Here is a 25,622-nt window from a genome sequence, read left to right on the forward strand (position 1 = left end):
TGAAGGTCGTAACAATTGGCCGAAAGTTTCCTCGATTGGGATTCCATTGAAAGAGTAGTATCAAGCAACCCCCTGACACCCTGCCTGAAGGATACATTTGAGCATTAACATTTCGAGAGGTAATAATTTGTCCCATGCTTTGCCGTCGAGGCTTATAACCTTACACAACACCTGGTTAATGGTTTTTTTTATAGTCTGTACCAAAACATTCTCTCTGCATATGATATATGGGGGTTTTAATGTGTCTAATATGTTGTACTGGGCAGCAGATGTTTAATCAAGGATGACAAAAACACTGGTACCCTAATCCTTATTACTCTCTGACAGCCCCACTCAGGCTAAGGATGATATAAGGATGTCACAGAGGTGTGCAGTTGTAGTTCCTCTAAATAAAATCCTCTGTGCACCTTGTAGCATAATCCACCATTACCAGAATATTCATGTGGGCTCTTTCAGATGATTATATTAAACCAACTAAGTTCATTCCAATCCACTGATGACTGGCAGTGAATGTAATGGCTCTTTTGGTACATTTAAAGGTGTCCTCAGCTGAGCGACTGGACACTTTTTACAATATTGAGCGATTTCAGAGTGGCTACCTGTCCAAAAGAACCTTTGTAACATTAGGCTCTGAATCTTTTCTGGCCCCTGATGACTTCTGGTCAGATAAGTATGGGCCAACTGAAGCACTGTGGAATGAACGGGTAGAGGTACAAGCACCTCTATAACTAGGCTTTCCTGTTTTCATTTTCTATTTTTGTTCAATTCTGGTGGGGTTTTTTCATTTTTCTCAATACCTTAAAAGAAACTGTTGTTATCAGTATACATTTTCGCGCTATTAAAAACAACATAAACAGTGTTATTCCGGTGTTTATGCAATGTTTTGCTTTTAATTATTGCTTGCTTTCTGCACTGATAGTGCATGTGTACAGGATATATAAGGTCCAAATACATTTTTACAAATCAAACTTATTGTAGTACACCATACAATACTTCTTTAGTGAGTCTTTGGCCATGCATGCTTGCTCTTTCCTTCCTATGTAAACGTCTATCTTTGAAAAAACCTTCTCAACATTGCCACTTGAGGCAACACCAAAACAGCCAGTACACAATTTTCTAACTCAAGCCAATGACATAGCTTTCCATGCACTTGAATATCGTAATTCTCTAGGACATGTTCTGCAACATATGCCTTGAATTGGGCACATATGCCCTCAGTTATTGAAGCGGTTAAAAAAAGCAGTACTTTTCAAAGTCTAGAGAAATTTCAGAACGGATCTAGAACTTGTGCAGTGTACCTCTGTGAGGCTTTATTAACTTCAAATGTCATGGTGGTGAAGAGATATTTTCTATGCATCATTGCAAGCCATTTCCCATACACTGTAAAATAAATGTACCTGAATTGCTCCTCAAAATTTCTTTGCTTACCAAGTGGCAAGAATTCTAACATGGAGTATGTTACAGTGTCAAAGTCACAAAAAGTGTCACTCAGCCTATTCTCAAGGAGATGTTTCACATCTACACCAATTACGCTGAACACTTGGTACACAAGAGTGTTTTCCGACTCTAGTATTTTGATTATGTCCACTACAGCAGTAATGTTTTGCTGTAAAAATATAAGCATGTAGTAGACTGTACTTTTTTCACATCACTATCAATATGTGGCCAAAGATCATCACATGTCTTGTCTTTGACATCATCACTAAGCAAAAATTCCGTAAACGGTCGCCATATGGATAATATAGCATTCACAGTCTCTAGGACTGAGAACCACCGGCTAAATGACATAGTTAGGATGACTCTTTCTTTGATGCCACACAAAGCACAACATTATAAATATTTACATTTTAGTTCCAAGGCATATTTAAACAGTGCACCAGAATGGACCACGAGGTCAATAGCATTCTTCAATAACTCTGAAGATTGTAAAGATGCTTTCAGCAAACCATCTTGCAAGTGACAAGGATCTCTTACAGGGAAGCACTTTAGCTGAGGTATCGATTTTGACAGGTCATCATACACCTTTTTCATATATGTAGATGAATTACTGCAAATACAAACAATATCACTCCAATCTTTATTGAACTTGGCAGGAACTTTTTGCAGCAGCATTTCAAGTGACACTGCGTTCCATGTTTACCAAACGTCTGGTGTCATGTTTTCACCACATTCTCAGATGCTTGGTGACAACATTATTTTCACATCTGACTGCCACTAAACCTTGCATTGAATGTTTAACGCCTGGGGTGTTTGGCTATTCACCTACAATCAATACTGACTTGCTAGAAATTACAGGTCTAAATGTATCAAAGGATTGCACCCATTCTCTGCCTGTGGGTAAATGTGAAGGTACATGTTGGGAAATATTCTTATGAAACTAGCCATTTTACCTATCCTTGAAACCAAATGTAACCAAAATATCAACTATGATTTTGATATTTCTTGTTTCTCTACAGTGTATAAAATGACTAAATAAGACCTAAAACTTGCTTCTAAACACTGCATCTTTACACCAAAGTCCATAAAACTGAAAAAAAGCAGTAGGAAGAGGAGACAATATTTTAGTGACATCCCTAAACAACAAAACTCAAGCAGTATAATGTTAGCCCAGTCTTTCTTGCTGATGGCTTATATAACAAAGTTACATTGTATTGGCCCCTTCAGGTAGCAATAAAAATTACTCTCCCACTCTTCTTTTCCTTTATTTGAAAGGCACTTAGTTTGTGGTTGCAAAGATGTTTTTTCAGTGTTTTCATGTTTACACTGGTGATGACTATTTTCCTTTTGGTGGGGTTTTATTAGTTATTATAGGTTTAAACCTAAAACCTGATAGCCTAACTATAATGTACTTGAGCCTATTGTTGGTGTGCTAGTAGTGCTTGAGTGAACTGTTGTTGGCCTTCTTCTAGTTGCTGAATTAAAATCTCCAATGTATGCTGGTGAATTTAATCCCACTTCTAAAACCACTTGCGACACTCCTCTCATCAAAACACTGAAGGTCCAGTAAAGGTTGCCACAGAGAACTTTATTGTTTTCCAGGACTGAAACTGTACATCACTTTGCTGTGGGAATATGAATTAACATTCATTAGTCTTCCCATCTGCCAACTCTTCACTTGTGTCTCATTTAATCTTTCTCATCATTCCTCCGAGGTGTGATAGTGTGCCCCTTAAGGCCTTTCCGCCAGTCAATGAGAGTTCCATTCTCCCCTTTACTTCCCAGGAAATCACTTGTCCTGATAGACTGAGGTATCCTGTGAAGTAGAAAAGCAGGGCATACAGTATTCTTTCTCCCACCATGTAGCATATGTCCCTTCTGCTTCTCTCATCCCCATCCTCTTAAGTTTATTCTCCACTTTTCTGTGAAGCAAAAAGTCTGAGTATCAATTACCCTTTCTCCCACCCAGAGGCATCTCCCCCTTGTGGCCTATCTGAGCACTTCATATAGGTCTTGGAAAGGGTAAGCCCACCTCTTCAATAGCTGTCCTAAATAACCACTGGCAGTTGGAATTCAAGCCACTTGCTCTTTTGTTTTAGTGGGTCTTCCATTGCAAAACAAATAGCTTTAAATCCTACTTTCTTAAACATTTGTTTTGTATTATTTATTATCATCATCATCAAACCACTTTATTCGGTTAAATTAAAACAATAAAAGTACAGCACAAGCATACAAACATATACATGCAGGAATACAAAATACAGTACCTAAAATACAATGTGATGTAATGTAATCCAGCCACGACAGTCTTTGTGCAAAAGGTGCGATACAGTACTCATCAAAAGCAGTGCATTTTTAAGGGAAAAGTGACAGTGCATCCAGAGAATTCAATATACACAGCATTAAAATTTTGCTCGTAATTAAAAATAGTTTAAAAAGGATAAAAAGCAAGTAATCTAAAACCCCGTTAGTTGTGGACTTTTCTCACGGCTATTCCTCAGTCTAACAGCTGCCACAAGAAAACTGGCTATATAAAAAATCTCATTCGGATCATTTAATAACTGTAAGTACAATAAGGCTGGCTTTACTTGAATAAAACCCTTTCTTTTTAGTATTGGGAATAGGAACCTCTTTCTATTATTTATTAAGGAAAGCCCGGTACCCAGTCCGGCCCTGGCCACATCGTACCTTTGAAGCTTAAAGACACTGGCACCAACTGGTGCATGGTACACAATATCCTTTTTGTGTTACTTGAGCATGGAAGTGGTTGGGTAAGGCTCAGGACAGGCTCCAAATCCTGGATGGAGGAAAGTATTGGTAAATAGTGGAACACCACTATGAAGATTGGTGAGCTGAGACACGCTCACTTCTAATAGAAAGTTATGAACCAAGCCTATTTTATTTATTTATTTGCAGTATTATATACCATGAAGAAGACCCAAATTGGTTACAGAGTGTTTTACATAATAAGGGTTTCAATACATGAGAACTTAAGGATTTTTTACATTATAAAGTAACACAATGAGACTTACAATCAGCAAGAAAGGTAGTTTGCGGAGAAAATCCTCGACTAACTAGCATGCCAAACAAGTCATTGGTAGTCCTCTGTAAACCCATTAACGCCCATCAGAAACAATAAAATCCAAGCATGGGCCCAGCTGAGTTGTGTCCCTCAATATGCAGTGACAAATATTATTTTTCTGGTAAACGACATGCCTTTCTTGCTAATCTGAGAAAGTTATGCTTACAGCTGGTTGGATGCTCACTTTTCATACCACATGGCTGCTGGTATTGATGGTCCGTAGCAGGGGCGGCCCCTCCATTAGGGCAGAGGAGTGTCACCCCACTGCTTTTTCACAGTGCGAGAAGCAGAAACATAAAATGGTAAAACTACCATTTTACGTTTGTGCTTCTCGCACTGCGAGAAAGCAGAAGTGCTTGGTTGGGGGTGGGCGGGTCAGCTCGAAACCAGGGGAGGAGTGGCTTGCCTAATGCTGTGGGCCCTGAGTGTTTGGTCTGCCCTCTGGGGCCGACCAAACCAGTCATGGAACTTTCCCTTTTCTCCATGAAGGCTGCATGCAGCCCACATGGAGAAAATTGCCTCCTCATAGGCTTCTGGTTGGGCGCCGTCCATTGCAGCATTGTAAATGGCATAGGGGAGGGGAGGAAGGCTGCCTGCTTCCTGTTCCGCGGGACACGGCCAGGAACTAAGATTGCACTGGACCCAGGAAGGTAAGTTTATATTTTTTTTTTATTAACCTCCCCAGGCGAACCCCACACGGCTGCCCTGCCCGCCCACCCACCCACGACTCATGCCAGCCGCAACTGGTCTGTAGTATGGTTGCAGTCTAATCACTCAGATCATCGCAGAACAAAACATGTCTCCAGCGGAACTATGAGGTCCAACCTCTTCCTCTATTGATGCCTATGGAAGATATCTCAACACTCCTGATGCATATCATCCATATCAATCCCTTTCCTCATGCTGTGTGCCACACATAGACACTGAAGCATTAGGAAGGCACCTGACATATGTCACAAATTCCCAGAGAGCATCACCCTGGGCAGCTGTGGTTGTGGTTACTATGCATTTCTCAGCCAGTGACCACTTATGCAAGTAGGATGACCACAGGGCAGCCCCCACAGGGTGGCCTCAGCCAGGCAGCATGCAACAAGGCATTCTGACATACCTTAATTGCTGCAGTGACTGTCATCAGGCACTGTCTGGCAATCTCCTCAAGTAAGCCTTTTACACCTGTGTGGTGGGCAGAGTAGCAGAGCTCCAGGATTAATCAATTGCACAGACCTCTGTGGAAGGGCTCCTGACAGAGATGTCATTATCTTGATATCAATTGCTAGAGCTTGGACCTAACAAGGTTTGGGGTTATGTTATTTGGAGAATGGGGGTTATTTACTCAAGTAAGCTTGGTTCCGGAGTTGGAAATGGGGGATCTATGGTGAAAAGAGTGGGAGTTCTCTTCCAAAACCAAAGGTACATTTGTTACTTTTTGGGAGACACAGAGGAACACAGAGGAAAGGGGAGATAAAGAAGTCACAGAGAGAGGTGGCTGTCAAGCATGACCCCCACTCTTCCACGCACAATTAATGAGACAACATATAACGCGTTAAGGCCTAAATAAGCTGGCAAATGGTTTGCCATATTGAATGAGTTACCCCAGGTTAAAAATGGCATATGTTACCTCCAGGAAACACACCTGCTGCAGATCCCGAAAGTTCCCTCGGTGGCTGCCTGCAGGTATGTGCATTTTGATGGGTAGATGTTTTCAGTATATTGTAGATGCATATACAAAGGATATAAAAGGGTAAGGCATAAGTTTAAATGGGGCAAAGCAAGGGTCACAATTGTCAATGGCGTTCATTTATGCGCATGACAATGAACAACAAATACTTGAGAGAAGATTTGCAGGTAAACTTGGTTTGTTATACAGGCCCTTTGCTTGAAGCAGGGGTCCTTAACTTGGTGATGTATGCTCAAAAAGCTCAAATTCAGCAATGAGATGATGGACTATAGCCATCTCAGTTGGGTTCAAATCCCGGCTAGAGGACGTGAGACTCAAAGATACACAGTGAAACAGAGATCTCTGCTCGGAGGCACACAAGCCAGAAAGAATTGACCTCTTCCATGCTCATGACGAGCTGAGCTCGTCATGAGCCACGGCGCTCCGGTGCTCATGACGAGCTGAGCTCGTCATGAGCCGTGGAACGCTCGCATGCGGGGATAATTCCCCTGCTGTGCTGAGCGTTCCACGGCAGGTAATGCACCTGTGACGAGCTGAGCTCGTGATGAGCACAGGAGCGCCATGCCTCATGACGAGCTCAGCTCGTCATGAGCATGCGGGTGCCGTGCGCGCCCCCCTCCCACCCAGCACAGCGGGAAAATAAACCCCGCAGCGAAGGGGTTAAGTACATTGTAGTTTTGAAAATTTTTCATATTGGGACTGTTCATCATCCTTAAGGGAGTTTGAGAGCTGGGACAAAGTTCTTGGCTGTTTTATTGCTATTAACAGGGACAGCCATAGCAATGGTATTGAAATCCCCCTGACCCAGTAGAAGGTGTAACACAGTTGTGAAATGGTGCAATGGACCAGTGCTGAGAATCAGGCTTTACACTGGAAAGAGAAAAAAAGGCTCTATGGCAACTGCACAAGAACCTGCAGACAGGAAGAAATTGTGGTTAACACCTACACTGCTGTTCCCCTGGTGTTCTAGTGTTCTACCTTTATATCTTGTTTAAAATACTGTCAGCAGCATGCACCTGTCTTTTAGCAGCATGCACCTGTCTTTTAGCCCTTAAGACGCGGCCGGCCCGGATGGGTTGTAGGCGGCTTGCTGTGTTAACGCTTGCATTTGAAGCCTGGTTTCACCATGTGTACGCTATTGCATGGTTTTCAACCGCTTTGTGCCGCTGTAAGCTCCGGTCGCGGGGCTTGTTGCAATGTTTTTCTTTGCTGCTCAATAAACAAAAAGATGTAATACTAAAATACTGTCAGTCTTCAATATTGCTTCTGTAATATTGTGATGTCATTAATATTGTGGGATATTTTATCTCAAGTAGAGATACAATATTTTCATATAAAATGTTTATATCATTGCAGTTAATATACATTTAATAAATATAATATATATATATATATATATAATATACATTTTCTAAATATCATTGTTTATAATGTTGTTTATGATGTTTTTTTAAATAATTTTCCACATAATTGGTAGTATAATTGTTTTATTTAATATATTGTCATCTTTATTTTATTTGGGGTGCATATTGTAGAATCGGGTCGTACATGTAGTAATGAAATAGGGTGTATTCAAGCATTTTTAAATATTTTCTTTTTTGTTATTTTTTCACATATATTTGTAATTTGTTTTACAAAACTGGGCATATTTAATTTCATTTATTGCATGCATTGTAACCTTTTAGGCTGTAGTTTCAGTTGGGCAAAGTGACACTTTCCAGCAGTTGTGGATTTTTCTGCCTTGTTTGTTTCTTTGTTGTACCTTTTTTTAGATTGGGAAAGTTTAATTTCATTGGTTGATAAGTAAGCAATTTGAAATGTCATTCTTTTTATACCTTATATGTTAAATGCTATTTATGCGTGTTTAATCATCCTTCGTTTAATTTATTTATATATTTAGTTTTAAAGAAATATGTATAAATACATATTGGAAATGATTTATAGAGATGTTTTATTTCACAATAATTTTGATTTTGTGAATTTAATAATCTTTTGACAATGTTTAGTATTTCTTTATTTTTGTGTTTAATATTTAGATATATTAGATATTGTTTAAGGTTATATTTTTGTGTTTGATATTTGTGTTTCTATATTTAACGTATAGGATGCAGATATTTGTGTTCTCTATTTTTTAATGAAATGTTTGTATGCTGATATTATTTATCTCGATATTACATCATAGAAGCATTCCCCACCCTCCCTACAATACAACATGTGGAGTATAGGGTTGATTATCAAATCTGTAATGTTTAGTTGAGAATGGTTTATTGTTGGTTTGGGATGTGTGCGTGAAAAACAACAGTGAAGAAAATGAAACAGATATCTAGCACAACATAAAAGAATGTTTCAATGTATATACCTGTTAATTTATGTTATACATGTAACTGATTTTTTTTAAAACCGTCTAAACAAATTTAAAGTCACAAAGATTTGTTTTTATTGCTTTGATTAATTTAAATCATAACAATATACGAACAAAACAATACAATATACATAAGTATTAACAATTATTTCAATGAATTCAACATAAAAGATCAGTTTAAATTGGCCTAAAATACAAGCTAATGAAACTGATGCAAATACTAAATCTTTTCCACAAGATAATTGTTATAATATCAAATGTGAAAAGCGTTTATAAACTACATAATCATACACCATATTTTAAAGTACAGATAATTCAGAATAAACCAAATCAATTTCTGTTGTACCCAGTTTTGTAAACGTTTTATCTATGAATTAATAAACACTTTTTTACAAACACCCCACTAATTGCAAGCCAGAAACCGCAACCCTCAAAGCTTTTTTCACTGTTCTTATCAGTAGCTTCAATTTCAAGTATAATTTAGTATACAAAACAATGTTCATCAAGTTTCAAGCGGCTTAAAAAAAGTTATGACCACGCCCCATTCCCTTGTGCCTTAATGTGGGTGTCGAGGAAGATAAAACAGAAATGCAACAACTGAAGATTAAATGACGCGCTACTCAAAGATCCATTGACAGTACGTAAAATAACACACAGAAGAAATGACACATGGCAACAAACGAGATGGGGAATTTGTGGAAATATGTTGGGGTGTGATGTCCTTAAGGTAATTTTCCGCACATACTTTTTTACTGAGGCAGTTTGGCTACAGAAAATGAGAGACTCACTAGTCTCCAGACTCAAGGAGGTGCTAGAAGCAGTGGAAACCAAACATAGAGACTTTCCAGTGGTTGAAAAATGTAGATCAGTTCTGTGCATGTTATTAACTAAAGGTTGAATGTAAGGGCGTCCTCTTGGTGCTGGTTAAGATGGTGTAAGTCTACGTCAAATGCTGCAACACCATCAATTATGCAATCTTGTTGGTTATCAATTCCAATAATGAGCCAAACCTTGCGCTCTTCATAGCGGCCCATCTGGCTCCTCAAATTATATTGATAGATATCTATAAAGACTTTCAAATGCAGGCTAGCTAATACACCATTAAACAGACAGACCAATCGGGCTTTAATTAAAACTGAAGAGCAAGTGACAACACAAAAAAGTATTCTTTTGATGGATGTTTTCAAAAAGCAGGTCAAGAAGGTTGTTAAGTTATCACTGGATTCCAATTTTCCAGGGTAGACTGGGCCTTTGTGGGGGACAGGCTGAGGCTGATGGGTCTCAAGAGTGGTCCGTAAGATGTGTACTAACCATTTATCAGTCCCCATGGCACAAACCAAACAAATTTACTCTCATGCGGAAAGGCAGATATAAATTTAGGCAGCAGACATGGATGCCTACTCTCCTGGGGGCTGATTCACAGAACTAATCTGAGATAAAATCCTAAACTTACTACTTTTGGTATTCACAGAAGGCATTTAGTAGTAGTAAAGTTAGGACTCCTAACTTTACTACTACTAAACTTAGACAAAATACCAACTTTATGACTTTCAGTATTCACAAAAGGCATTTAGTTGTAGTAAAGTTAGGAGTCCTAACTTCACTACTACTAAATGCTTACTAAATGCCTTCTGTGAATACCAAAAGTAGTGAGTTTAGCATTTTATCTCAGATTAGTTCTGTGAATCGGCCCCATTGTTATCATTGGCACTTACCTTGGAACCTTTAGCACACTTCATCATTAACAATGACAAGATAAAGGGGCTAGATTTAGGAGGGATTAATTTAAAGTTACTATGTTCATGGTTGAAATTGCCAATCAAAGTTTCTCCATATCTGTGCTATTAAGTGAACCCCAGGCTGAATACTTGGCTAGAGATAACCACGCCATTCAAGTATGCTAAGCATGTGATCCACAACTGGGTATATCACCAGTTCTAAAGAAGACCATGAAAATAACATTCATTGCACTTAAGTGTGTAGGATAGCACTAAAAATAACACAAAGGTCTCAAGTTCGTTATGCGTTTATTTGATTTAAGGAGGACATACATTACTTACAATGTATTTATCACAACTACATCTGGATGATGATAATGTGTGGAAATCTGGTTTCAGTGAATATTGATCATTTGCGCATCACCAAGAATACGTGTCTTCATTTATTTTGGTCGTATTACAATCTTTCTTTGTTTCCATCTCACTTCAGAATTACAAAACAAGTGGCTCATATTTGCTTTCTGAACTGCCAAGTGTGTTTAGTTCATTTACAGGCACTTACATGATGTTGTATGTTATATAAAAATGACATTTTACAGTTTTTCACACTCTCAGCACCCAAGCAAGAAAGTAACATAATTAACAATTTTTTTTTTTCTGACTGTAATGTGAGAAGAGTTTGTAAACACCAATCCCCATGTTAAAAAATCCATACGCAGCATTTTGTCAGAAGGCATGGTCTGACATTTTACCTATGTCATTTAAGGCCAGCAAATGTGACAAGATCAATATAGAATTTAAAGGCATCTTTAGTTATTGCTTGGACTTTCACAACCCACCAAAAATAGTATTGCACGACCCATAGTTGGGAAACACTGTTCTAATACTATTAGGCAACATCAGATAACTGACAAAGAAGCTGAAGGATGACAAAGAAAAGAAAAAGAACAATGTTGGGAAACATTACCTGTCTATTCTCTGGTCTCTGCAACACTGAGGGTATGACACTTTATAGGCAAGGAAATGGGGCTCACAAGTCATCCTTCTATCTCCATACCCTATTAGGTTTTCAGTGTTTGACCCCATGATTAGGGCTGAAATATTTTCTTAGAATGAATGTGGATGCCTCAAACTGAGCAATACATCCCGCAATGAAATGATCACGTCCTTCATCTGTGTTAAATAGAATTTTAGGATCTCTGAAGTGTTTTAGTTATCACCACTTTAATTATTTCCCCCTTAGGCTGTGTTGCACAACCAGTAAGACAAGGAGAGACAAGAAACCTAGCACCAGTTGAGGTAGGGTGGCAGGACAAATCAGCACGACACAAGTTATAGCATGATTCTATAAAATAAAAACCACACACACCACAGATGGCTCTACCAGGAGGCTTATGAAAGAGAACTGAGAATACAATTAGATGACAATCAGTGGGTGATGTTGGGTGTAGCCTGTTGTAACCTGGGTTGTATTTATCTGGTGTGAGAGTCTTGCATTGAATGTTTGGGTGCCTGGATGCTTGCCTGGAAGAGCGTTGTGCCTCACTGTCACCTTGTGTGCTGTCGCTGTTGATGCCCATGCGTAACCTTACTGGGTATTTATCTTTGAAAAGCGGTTTGAGTATTTCTATTCACAAGCGAGACACCTGTTGTGGTACACACACACATTGTGACCATAAAATGCCTGGTAGTAACTGATCGTATTGTTACACTACCGTAGATTGGGGGTCAAGAAGGGACGTTTATAGACCGTAGGTATTATCCCAAATACGAATATATCAACACAATGTATACCTATAGTCTGTGAGATGTGTCAGAGGAAGCAAAGTAAAGTGGAGTGTGTCTCGCAAACTACCACAAGTGAGTATAAAGGAAAAAGGGAAGGGCAAGGCATCCCTTAAGGATAAGATCCCTCACTCACCCGAAGGTGACATGCTTCATCATTTGGGTCCTCCTTACCAATGTTGAAAACCTAGTCAACATTGGGAGCTGCTACTTCTGAGGGTATTTTAAGGAAGGAGCTCAGAGATGTTTTCAACAATGGAGGCCAGGATGGTAATCCCAATTGTGAGCTGTGGGGTGTAGTGAGGTGTGCAGCGCTGTAAGAGAACAGGTAAGTGAAAGTTGTTAAAACTGCCTAGGTCCAATCACAAATCAATACTTTATTAGTGTGTTGTGCCTGACAGGATTAAAAGGAAAACAGCACAGTGGTATGGATTTAAAACCACTGTCACTCCATGGTCAACATGTTTCAGCCTCCAGATCACTGTACGTGTATCAATGGCTTTCTTCAGGACCAGATTATATGTGTGATAATGCTGCTGCAATGTTCAGAGTGAAAGAGAATTTCATATAAAAGAAAATTTATACAGAACCGGTATTCCTGCTTGCATTCTCAGTCAAGTCATACCCAGGTATCCTCAATAGTAGGATATTCCTGCCTCACTTTATACTCACTTGTGGTAGTTTGCGAGACACACTTTACTTTGCTTCCTCTGACACATCTCACAGACTATAGGTATACATTGTGTTGAAGTAACTGATCGTATGCCATGGCATGGGTTGTTAACATTTAACCTTGGGGAGCCTGCACGGGAGGCTAGGCAAGAGATATAAAACCTGGGCTGCGGGGTTAACGGTATTCTTGACTTGGACGCAGACTTGTAGTGCTGAACATGGAAAATGAATAAAACGTGCATCTGCTGTACCTCCTTGTTTGGTGTCTTCTCTGCGGGGATCCTTTCTTGTGCCTGTGGTACCTACCTTACAGGTGACATTTGGCAAATAAACAACTAAATTAACTAGACATATTCACCAGGCGTGATACAGTATAAGATACTGTACCATTGGCATTGCATTCCAAAAGCGCCACCATGCTATAGTTGGCACATTGTTAAATTTGTGGTGGAGGGAATGTGGCGAGAATGGGTCCATCTCCCAGGGATTGTTATTGGGTTCTGCTCCAAGTTCTGGCAAAACAAACTTGCACCAATTTAAGAAGAGACAAGTACATAGCATCTGGTGGCTATACAGAGAATTTTGACCTTATGGGGTAATGGGTAGGTGTACACGTCTGAAACTGAACATGGACAAGAAGGAGGTCCTCATCCTCGGCTCCACCCCCTCAACCTGGGCTGACTCCTGGTGGCCGACTGCCCTGGGTGCAGCACCGACACCCACCGACCATGCACGCAACCTGGAATTCATCCTCGACTCAACACGCTCCATGACCAAGCAAGTCAAGGCCATCTCATCCTCCTGTTTCAACACCCTGTGCATGCTCCGAAAGATCTACAGGTGGATCTCCACCAACACAAGAAGAACGGTCACCCATGCCCTCGTCAGCAGCAGGCTGGACTACGGAAACTCCTTCTATGCAGGAGCCCCGGCAAAACTGCTGAAACAACTGCAACGAATACAGAACGCCTCCGCACGCCTGATCCTTGAAATCCCTCGCCCACAGCCACATCACCCCCCACCTGAGAGACCTGCACTGGCTTCCTGTCAACAAGAGGATCACATTCAAGCTCCTCACCCACACACACATGGCACTCCACAACACCGGACCAACATATCTCAACAGACGACTCACCTTCTACACCCCAAACTACCAGCTCAGCTCCGACGCCCTCGCCACGGTCCCCCGCATCCGAAGAACGTCCACCGGCGGCAGATCGTTCTCGTACCTCGCCGCCAAGTCCTGGAATCCCCTCCCCATCCTCCTACGGCAGACCAAAGACCTTCTGACCTTCAGGAGGCTACTCAAGACCTGGCTGCTCGAGCAGTAGCAGCACCCACCCACCACCCCACAGCGCCTTGAGACCCTTTCGGGTGAGTAGAGCGCTCTATAGATGCCTTGATTGATTGATTGATTGAAGTGTGTTTTATTAACTCCTCCGAACCACAAGACTAAAATTCAAGTGACACCAGTCCCGATTTCGAGTTCGTCGCAATCGTGGTGCCTTATTGCACCTCATAAAGATGCGGCAGGGTTTGTTATTTAGTGGGTGGGATAAATAACATCTATCATGAGTTTTGGGGAAATAAAATGCGGGTTTTGTTAAATTCCGGCAGGTTTGACCTTCCGAAATTTCACTAAGGGGGGAATATTTAACGCACATAGCGATTTGCAATCAAATGTGTTATTTTAACGTTTACATTTGCTTATATAATTCGTTGCACACTTTATCCTGACACATGCACATGCCTGAACAAACACTGCACTGTTTGTTGCTAAACACCTCACAATCAGAACATTACATTCTACAGCTGTTAATGTGTATTGCTTCACTGTGACTTGTTCATTCAAGGCCTTATGCTGTCGGGCACAGCGCAGGCATGTACTGACCTTGGCTGGTGAGGATGGCCCAGCAGGTTTTCCGCTTAGCGGGGAGTTCCTCTACTCTCGGGAGTACTCTTTTCGTCCCGACTCTGCCACGATTGCTCCCAGCACCGGTGTGCACCCCTTCTCCCTCTAAAGTATCCATATACTTGTTGTAGTAGGTAATCGTCCTAAAACTGTCGAGATTTGATAATGACCTATTTCTTTTCGCGCAGTTGTGGTTCCCACGCTGGATCTGGGGCTCAGACTGACCACAACAGTGAAATCCGTTCAGCCACAGTTGCTCGACAGAGCCAATGTGTGCACGGTGGGGGATGGTAGCGTTGCACCAACATTTTCTATTTTTAAATCGGAGAAAAGAATCCGCTCAGCTACAGCGCGAGGAATTTTGTACTCCCGCGATTATAATTAAACTAGAGTGTATTTATTTTAATACCGAATAAAGTACATTTTTCTTTTCAGAGCTGCTTTTAGTAACCACGGCCACAACAACGTATATATATTCAGAAAAGTAGTGGTTCAAGTGGGAGCTCGACTGTCAACAGTGATTCTTCCGTTGCTGGGGAGGCCAGTTCTGAGAACTGTTCGAACACGCTCGTTTGTTGTCTGAGCACCTGGCGGGCGGCCAGGGTTCTACTGCATAACGGATGCATTCACCCTAGTCAGCTTACTTTGCTAAACATGTCCCCATCTCTAGCTCCAAGAGATGCTCTACAAATGTTATGTGTAAGATAAATTAATGAATAAAGGAAAGCATTAAAGTCTTGTAACAAACTGACAGAGTTTTGTCGTTTCTGTGGGACAGCTCCGAAAAGTGTACATTCATGTCTTCCGCTTTATTAGGTACAGAGGTGGAGGTTGGGGTTGCCTGTAAATTACCTTTGTTTTTTGGATTACTTGCAGTTGTTTGTGTCTTAATTAGAGATCCGGGTGTACTGTGTTACCGAAGTCCCTTTAGCACCTCTGAAATAATGTTCTCATCGCCCAACTGGAGTTCCACCATGAATACACCTGCTGGAGTCCCTCATGTGGTGCTAGATTATATCTCCAAAGGAGGTACATGTTGATAGCGATGTGTAAAATGGTTAGGGTTGAGTATGATTACTAGTTCCCAGTGTAGAATATTACTACTTTTGTTTGTCTTTGTAAGCCAGGTTTCAGATTTGATTAATGTGTGCCTCCAGATTGTGTTTACTGAATCTACACAAAGATTAGCCCTCCCTGAAATTCTGGTCAGATGTTAATACCCCTTATCCTTCCTGGATAGACTATGGAACAAGATCTTTGGTTCACTTACAATTTTGAATACACCTTTCTCATTGGTGTGATAGAGATATGGATTTAAACAGCAATATCATTCCATGAGAGATACGGAAGAAGAGTTATGCTCAGAGGTATCTTGGCAGGCCTGATACCTCTGCTGCAAGAGTTAAAGAAGGACCCTTCACTGTGTGGATGAGTCACATGTGTGCATATCACAGCAACCACGCATACCTAGAAACAGGAGCGACCAAAATTCTGCAGTAGGTGGATGTCCAGTTTCGACACCTATGGTGACATATATCTGGATTGTGGGTAAGCTTATTTCTGTTGGACAGTGGCTGAATGATGGTCTAAACTATGGCCACTTCCATCCCAAATTCCATATTGAAGTGAAATAACCAGGTACTGGTTACACTGTGGCAAGTTTGAGAGAATAAACAACACCAAGATAAATATTGCACAAACAGGAACACAAGACCCCTCACATGCTTGTTGGTCATGTTGACGCCTATTGGTGAGGATCAGTTGAGTCCCAAGGGGCAACAACTTTAGGTTGCTAATATTTGTGGTTAATATTCATTAGTTTTGCAGCAGCTAACATGTGGCCTATTGACTACATAAAAATCTGGTGTGGTCTTTGCACAACAGTGGTAGCTGTTCATCAAAGGCAGTGGGAAGGAAGATGATCAGGAGGGATAAAGAGTTGTTGGGCTCTGAATCCTTTGACAAAAGGCAAAGGTCAGTAATACCAATTGCAACAATTAAGGCACAAAGGTTTGGTAATGATGACTGTGAAGTCCCACACTCGGCTAGGTAATCCTATGGACCAGAGTAGAAGTATACTGATTTCGGACTCACGTGGAAAATTCTTAGTACTATCAAATGATATTCCTGTAGTGGTGGGTTGGTATTACAGAACTCTCGCTGAGCACTCTGGCAATGTTGATATACCCCTGAAATTAGCATCAAATGTCCCAGACTGGAAGGCCTGATGGATACCCACTGGTCATCTACAAAGTGCATATAGTCAAGTTGGCATCTAAATTGCACCATGTCTGCATATACTTTGCTAAACCAAACCAAAATATCGGGGGAACAAGCTATTGAGAACAAAATATCGAAAAACATATTGACAGCTAAGTCTAGATTTTCGATACCTAACTCCACATATATGTACCTATGTGGGACAAATATATTCAAGGGACGTAGTTGCAAAGTTAGGAATAGTAAATCTATACTTTCCTATATGGACTTTTTTTTTTTAATTTTGATTGAGCAGAGCAAAGGACAAAACAGTATTATGATACAATATGTCGTCAGAAGTAAATCCACACTTTTCACAGATACACATTCTATAGATTTGTCAACTTGAAATCCATAGAACATGGATGAACATAAATAAATAACACATAAGTCTAGCAAGCCATGTAATCACTTAAAATTTTTACCCCCACATTATTAATGTGCTATTTAAGTGCAATTACCTTAAAACACGTAATTACAAACGCTATTTGCATTAAAGTGCATAAATTGGGAGCCATCCAACCTTCTATTGTTGTTTTTCCAAACACGATAAAAAGCCTCCAGCCAATCATAATCGTATTTGAGAAGCATCTGGAAACAATTGCATCTTCCTATTACTATGAGACCCTAAAGTGACCTGTGCCTAGTTACCATCAGATATAATAGTACTGTATCTTCGCATTTACTGCAAAAAAAGAAAAGAAAAACACTGCTTCTCATGGTCACTACGTGCCTTTAAATGACCAATAAAATGGAAATCCATTGATCGCTGTTTAAAACCTTCTAACTGTGCAAAAATTGACATTATTACAGTGCACTCATACATCCCCTAGAATATAGGGGCTTAAAGTGCAATGTGCTAAAGTGCTACATTTTTGTCAATATATCCCAATGACAAAGACAGTCAAATCTTTCAACTATAAAAACCTAAAGTGCAATATGCTAAGGTGCTAGACTTCTGTCAATATATCTCAATTATCAAAAAACTTCCAAACCGCTGTATATTTTTTTGTTGCCCCAACCCGTTGAGCATATGTTTCTTAAAATCACCTTATCCTCTGCATTTTATTTATCCATTTAGGATAAGAGGGGACCTCTTCTGATCTCCAGTTTTGGAGAATTAAAGAGCATGCTACTATGGAGCAAATTGTAATGCACACCTCTTCAGCTTTGGTCAAATCTGACCTTGCTTTCGAAAACCCGAAAAGGGCCACTTCTATCTCGGGATTGATCTTCTTTTGAATAGCTTGGCTTATAGCCACAAATATATTGCTCCAAAAAACTTTAAACTTTGGGCATGTAAAAAATGTATGAAGCCAGTCTCCCTCACCATGTGACTGGCATCGACAGCATTTATTCTCCACTTCCGGATAGCGCTTATTTAATGTTTTCGGGATATACTAGGCCAGTCATGGTGACACAAAAGCCATTATTTTAATATTGGCTGCTCTCAGGGCCTTACTCCCTACCTGGGCTATAGGCTGCCATTCCTGGTGAGAGAAAGAGCAGTTAGCCACTAGAGTTATTTTCCCCAAAAATTCCTCCACCAAAGGGAGTGCCCTACGTTTAATCAACAGAGAATACCAGTTTCCTACCCCCTTTAATCTGGCTTTACATAGGGCATTGACCTGGTCAGTAGACACGCCGCTTGGGAGAAGATTGTATCTTTTGATAAAGTTTATGATCTGCAAGTATTCCAGGAACCCAGGCGTCATTCGATTACCACATCTGCTTGAAACCTCATCCCATGAGATCCGTGTCTTAGCTATAAAAAAATTGCGCAAATCCTCAAAGCCACTATCCTTCCATCTCTTAAGGCGACTGAAGTGAATTTGTAAACCAAAAGCCCTGCATTCCTCTAACTTAGGAAAAAGAAACCCTGAAGAGTCTGCTTGTTTAAAAAAGGACTGGAGTCAATCTGAGTAATCGCGAATTGTCTTATAACGGGACTTTTTGGGTAGTTTGGATGTTTTTAAGAAGAATGGAATTTGTGTGCCGGACTCACAAATCATTCTTTCAAAGAAATATATGTCCATCCATTCATAAGATTCTAGTAGATGTGCTGTAAGGTCTAATAATGCTGCCTCATAATAAATTCGAATATTTGGTAAGGCTAAACCCCTTTTGTATATTCCCAGTTGTAATATGGGCAATTTAACCCTGGAGGCCTTTTTATTCCGCACAAATTCCATAAACATTGAATCAATTTATTTAAAATGCTTTGAATTAATTGTTAAAAGTACATTAATAAAAAGAAATATTAATAAGGGAAGAATAGACATTTTTAAAAGTGCTACACGGCCAATCAAAGTCAGAGGTAAAAGGGTCCATTTATCCAAAAGTGACTTTAATTTTATTTCTCGTGGCTTGATAATTCATACTAAATAGCTATGATAACTAGACACTTAGGGAAATCCAGGGTGGGGTTACTTGGGTGGCTCTAACTAGTAATTGTACCCAGAAGCCCTTGACACCTCAAACTTTGGCAAAATAAACACACAGTTCTCTCTCATCTGTGAGGAGCCACAACATCTCCCAATAAGAATGGACCTCCACTTAAGTGGGTGGCAAAAGAGACTGCCACCCAAAAGGTTCTAATGTGCTATGCTGAGAGATAAACAGTGCAAATAGATGCGGTATTTGGTGCCATGCACCACCCATACAAAGCTACCAACCACAGACATTTTTTTAAACTAGAAAATCAGAGGATTCCAGGGTGGTGTGCTTTGTGTAGGTCCCACAAGGTTTCCGACCCACAATGCCCTGCAAACCTCAAACTTTCCCTAAAATCATGCATTTTCTTTACAATTCTGTGATGGATGCCTCTGGAATCAGAAGGAAGTCACAACATTCCTACCACCCAGCATTACCCCACTTGTCCTGATAAAACAGGAACAGATCCAACCAAGGACATTTGAATTTTGTTTGACCTATTTCTGTCACAGGCACAACATGTGGGGCAAACATGTAGGGCAGTGTTTTTATGAGGGATTTGGTTGGATGTTGGTGCAATGCTGCATCATTTGTTTTAGAAGAGCTACTTCTTCATTCCCTTGCAGAATTTCAAGTGAGATCAAATAAGTCTTGTTTTTGCTGGGAAGGAATTCCAAAGTTTTGCAGCTTTTTACGAGAAGGTTCAGCCAATGCATTTCTTCCTAAGAATGGAGCATCTGGCTACAGGGAGTGAGTGAAGTGCATGAAGCACTGATGTGAAGCATTCCCTTGGGCAAAAAACAAGTTTTGGATATTTGGCAGAGTTTGGATTCAAATGGGCACTATAGGTAAAGACCATTTGCATACTTTAGTCAAGCAAGATAAGACAATGGTGACAGTAGCTTGCTACTTCTGAGGATAACATACATGAAGGAAGATGCATTGAAGAGTTGGCCAAAATGTAGAAGATGCTACTTGTGATTTGGTTTACTTGAGGGATCAGGAAACACTCCCAGATGCCTTATTTAATTATATGTCGCTAGTGAGGTGTGGAGTTCTTGAAGCCTGATGGTTGTAGGTTGGTATTTCATCAGTTTTCCTCATTAGAATCCACATTTTGGAAGAGTTAAGTTGAAGAAGGTCACTCAGCAGCTGTTCATTGACTGCTTGGAAGCAGTGGTCTAATCATGAGGAGTACAGCTCATCCACCACCCCACATACTTCTCAAAGCTGGAAAAATGATTCTACCCCACATGCTCGAAATAATGAATCAATTCTTGGTTAGTGGAGTTGTTCCGGCACCTTGGAAGCATTCCATGGTGAAGGTGCTATTAAAAAAACCTAACTTGGATCCGGATGATTTGGGGAACTACCACCCAATATCTCTGCTTCCAGCAATCATTAAAGCTTTAGAAAAGCATGTTAATTTCATCATCTCTAAATTTCTTGAAACTAACGGTCTCCTGCACGCCACACAAACAGGCTTCCAGCCGCTACATGGCATAGACACTGCACTGCTGGCTGCGGTGGAGGAATCCAAACGTATCCTCGATCAAGGGGGTGCAGTGGCCATCATCCTCCTAGACTTAAGTTCAGCATTTGATACGGTGAACCTTGACAAACTAGAGGAAAGACTCAGGAGGAGAGGTGTCTCAAGGAAGGCTCTCAAGTGGATTCAGTCATACCTGTAGAATAGGACCTTCCAGGTTTTCTCAGGGCAAGCTACTTCTAAAGCCTTGGGACTCAGTTGTGGAGTGCCCCAGGGATCCTCCCTGGGCCCCTCATTATTCAATGTGTATATGCAGCCACTGGCAGATATCATCGTGCCTTACGGGATAAAAATTGTCCCCTACAGAGATGATAACCAACTGGTAATCTCCCTTAGTGGCCCACACAACAACTCCTTTGACTTAAAAACCTGTCTGAAAGAAGTGGCTTCATGGATGGAACACTCCTGCCTTAAGCAAAATGGAGGAAAGACCGAAATAATGCTGCTGGGCAACACCTGGACCTTAAACAGATCTGGCCACACTGCCTGGGACCAGCCCCCTCCCTAAAATCTGAGATACAAAGCCTGGGTGTCTGGCTGGACAGCTCTCTTAAATTAGAAGAACAAGCGGTAAGAGTAACAGGAGCTTGCTTCGGTGCTAGGAGACTACTGCCCAAGATTCTCCCCCTCCTGCCAATAAGTGCCAGGAGGACCCTGATTCAAGCCCCGATCCGAACTCGCCTGGACTATGGCAACTCCTTATACCTTGGAGCTCCCGTCGCAAGGAAACTCTAAGTGGCCCAGAACTGTGCTGCCAGATTATTGCTGGGGGTACCAAAAAATAAATCAGCCAAACCAGCCCTGAGAAAGCTACACTGGCTATCTGTTGCCAATAGAGTCAAATTTAAAGCCTTCTGCATAGCCCATAGAACATTTTGGAGTAGTGGCCCAGCTATTAATAGAACTCTGATCACCCCTTATCTCACTTGAAAATGCCTCCTCTCTACCCACCTCCACCTAGCAGTAACCCCAAAAATAAATAGGGCAAGAAGTGGAGGTAGGTCATTTGTCTACAACGTGGCCAGACTGTGGAATACAATGCCTCCCTCACTTCGAGCTGAATCCCATCTGCTTCCTTTCCGAAGACTTCTTAAGACCTAGCTCTACTAGGAACCTGGTGCATAGCCTACTGGTAACCCCTGTCTAGACGCAAGCGCTGGAACGCCTTTGGGTAGCTATGCGCGTTATAAAAGCTAATAATGATAATAATTTGAGTTTCCCAATTTCAGATGACCTGTGTGTCATCAGTGTGGTTGTAGCAGGTTAAGTTGAAGGACTTGATGAGGTCTAGCTGTGAGGTGAAGTAGAAGTTTAATGGGAGTTAATAGATGATTGGGCCTTGAGTTGTGCCAAAGTTGTGGTGAAAGGAGCTGTCATGAACTGGGGCAGAAAGTTAAACCTGGACCTGCTGCTAGATGAAGGAAATCTAGATGCTTTCATAGATGCCCAGCTCTTATAGCCTCAGCATTAGGGCCGGCGGTGGACTTTTTCAGAGGTGGCAGAAAGATTCAGCAGTAAAAGTGTAGATACTCCATTACAGCCCACCATCATTTTTAGATTGTTCAGCATGGATATATTGGTGGATTTGCTGTCTCTGACTCAACAAAAGTCCATTTGATGGATTACGATGAGGTTGTTCCCTTCTATAAAGCTAGAAATATGTCTGAAGGCAGCTCTTTCAAATAGTTTTCCTATGAATTTTACTGTGATGATGGGTCAGAATTTAACTGGATCTCTTGTTTTGTGGTCCTTTTTCTTGCTTAGTGATCGAATATGAAGTCTAATTTTCAATACGGTCAGGAAAGGGTTGTGAATGTGGAATTTGGACATAGAGCACTCTGGGATATGGCATTTTGAGAAGATCCTTTGAAGGTCTTCAGAAGGAAATTTAGTTTTGAAGAGCACGAGCCTGCTTGCGCTCTGAGTAGATCATACTGCTGTTTTACTGGTGGTGTGTTTTTTCATTTTATTTTTATCCACTGTAGTTCGGCTTGGAGCCATAGGTTGCTCATTCTATGATTAAAGCATGTGGACATCCCCAGGTTTATCAATGTATTGAAGCCTTCAAAGAGCCAGTTGTAGGATTTTTACTCCACTGCTATTGTAGTTGGAGAGGCTGTGGTGAGACAAGAGTCAAACACTGAGAGGTTGAACCTCGTCCACTATTTGTAAGCAGTTTTGGTGGTCGCTGCTGTAGTGTTTACCTTGGGATGGTTCACAAAGAAGGAGATAAGGTGATAATTGCAATGGGTTCCAGTGGAGCAATGATTGCATCCAAGGTGTGTCAAGTAGCATATGGTGGTTCAGAGACAAGCTGGAATAGCCTGAAAGCCTCAAAGTTGGCGTTGGTTGTGCAAGGCCAGGGCTTTTGAACTAGATGTATAGGTCTCCCAGGAGAAAGAGATTGCTGCAGCTTACTGTGATGCCTCTAGCAAGTTATCTGTGAATATTTTCTTAATCAGTAGATGTCTCTTTATTAACATGAATGTGCTGGAGAAGGTAGTTGAGTAGGAGCAGGACAATAGAAGAGAGTCACGTTGGTTGTGTCACATTCATGGAAACCTGTGGTCTGTAATGTCTTCTTAAAGACAACTGCTAAACTTGTTCTGGTCCTCTTGTGGCAGTTGTGGGTGAAGATTCAGGGCACCCCGCCGCCACACCGCCAAACCCTTTTTTGGGCCACCCTCCAGAAGTGTTTCTCGTGTTTCTCGTGTTTGCCGGGCTTATTTTTTATGTTCCCATGGGGATGTTTCAGAAATTGGGCATGCCATGCATGAACTGGTGTCGCATGCACACAAGAGGGCACAAATTGTGCCCCCCCTGCATGTACCCCATGGCCGTCAAGCACAAAGGAGCCTTGTCATTGGTTTCTTGGAGGAGGAACCACCATGAAAACCATGGCGGAGAGGAAACTCGTAATATGCTTGGCGGGACTGTCCGGTCTCGCCAAGCATATTGCGGCCTCACGACTGATGCAATACCGCCGGGAACGGTGGTTCCATGGACGCAGGCAATGTCAGTCTGACCATCCTAATTGTAGTAGGGCAGTCGGAAGGCTGCCAAGCCCTCACATCTCTGGCGGTCTGTGGACTGCCAGACTCGTAATCGAGCCCTCAGTATCCAGATGGGATGGCCGCACAGATGAACAGACATTTGGGGCCTGATTACAATGTTGGTCGGACACTAAACCTCTCGACCCCTTCTCGCAATCTGTTCCGAATGAGTCGCAGTCGGAGGTTCTGACCGACCGATTATGAAGCTTACGAACACAGTTCGGAAAGTCTCACATTCACTTCAATGGGAGCCTCTGTTCTGTTCAGCAATCTGCAACTCACCAACATACCACCATTGGTGGCTGTGCAAATGGAAGACCTTTGGAAAACATATGTGGACTCTGTACTTCACTGTTTCACTCTTGCAAAATCTCTAAAGACTTGCCTCTCATTCTTTCATTATGTTGACCAATCGTCTTTCTGACTCGTTTTTCGTAACACTTTCAATGTAATGTTCTTTTTTAACATGGTTACCATATACACAGGACCACAGTTTCGCCCTGTGCATGAAAATGCCTATTTTTTAACAATCAACCCCATATGTTTGGACTAATGCTGCTGGTTTAATGACTGTGCACTGGGGCAAAAGTATCTGTATTCTATAAAGGCCAACACAAAGTTATAACTGACTAACACAATTTATTTCTTAAATGCACACTCGCTGGGGTTGGTGCATGTCTAGCAATTAGCAATCAAAACAAAAACCATCAACTAAAATGCAGCACAGAATAATTACCACTGGCTGGTTATAATTTAAGCTTTTCAAATTTTTTTTTTAGGGCAGAGTTCCAGAAATGCACCCCTTCTACAGAAAATGACCATCCTCCTTTGAGCCGAGTAGGGACCATCATTAACTCATGATGTAAAGTCATGAGGTTCTTTACTACCTTTATCAGAGTATCTACATTGATTATTTAGCCAAACAGTGAGATGTAAAATTTGTAGTAATGCAGACATTTACATATGAAGCAGACAAGTCTGTACCGCATCCTCTAGAGTAGTTTCAAGTTTAATGTATTGTTTGATTTCATGCCAATCAGGCAATAAAAACATTTATTGCACACCAATAAAAACAATATATTGCACTATTAAACATCCTTTCTTAAGAAGAAGCTCTAATTATATCGACTGTACCATTATGTTGAAGCAACCTGCCCTAATTATTTCATATGACCAAATGATCAATTTCATAATAATTCGGAGCAGTTTGTTTACTCGCCTAAAGACTGTAAGCAATGATTCCTTATGAATCGTCTTAGAAAGAGTACAAAATACAACCAAATCTTCTATGGAAATTGCTGTCAAATTACAACAAGCATTGAAAAACCCAATTGGTCTTGCTTTAATATGCCAATGCCTGCAAACACAGATATGCATAAATGCCTGCATCTGTTAGCACTTTTAAGTCAGACCTTTTAACTTTGCTAATGCCTGTTTATAAAATGCTTTAACACACTTCTTATATTTCCAAGTCCAGGAAAAAAACTGAAATTACATTGTACAGTAATGGTACTCCATTTGCTAACCTCCCTAGAAGGGAAGCCAAGTCTACCTTGCCTTGCAATCTCGACGTCACTGCACATTTAAGCAGGTGACATAAACTCACTTAGACATTTTGTTGCTTTTAATGCTTTGATTACCCAGATCTCATATAAATGTATTCCTGCAAGGTAGCAGTTTTA

The 25,622-nt window shown here is 41.0% G+C and overlaps 1 protein-coding gene across 3 annotated transcripts in view; it reads right to left on the reverse strand.

Moving 5' to 3' along the window:
• ASB5 (ankyrin repeat and SOCS box containing 5) overlaps positions 1-25,622 on the reverse strand; it is a 589,281-nt gene that overhangs the window by 286,416 nt on the left and 277,243 nt on the right. Inside the window, exon 1 of one of the 3 annotated variants that reach the window (XM_078677085.1) lies at positions 14,626-15,144. The exons of the other annotated variants lie outside the window; for them this stretch is intronic. Coding sequence (XP_078533211.1) covers positions 14,626-14,764 — 139 coding nt within the window. The 5' untranslated portion in view covers positions 14,765-15,144. Of the gene's footprint in view, positions 1-14,625; positions 15,145-25,622 lie in introns of those variants that run through there. 3 annotated transcript variants of the gene reach the window in all.

The sequence above is a fragment of the Lissotriton helveticus genome, chromosome 2_1 (genome assembly GCF_964261635.1).
Source record: "Lissotriton helveticus chromosome 2_1, aLisHel1.1, whole genome shotgun sequence".
NCBI lineage: Eukaryota > Metazoa > Chordata > Amphibia > Caudata > Salamandridae > Lissotriton > Lissotriton helveticus.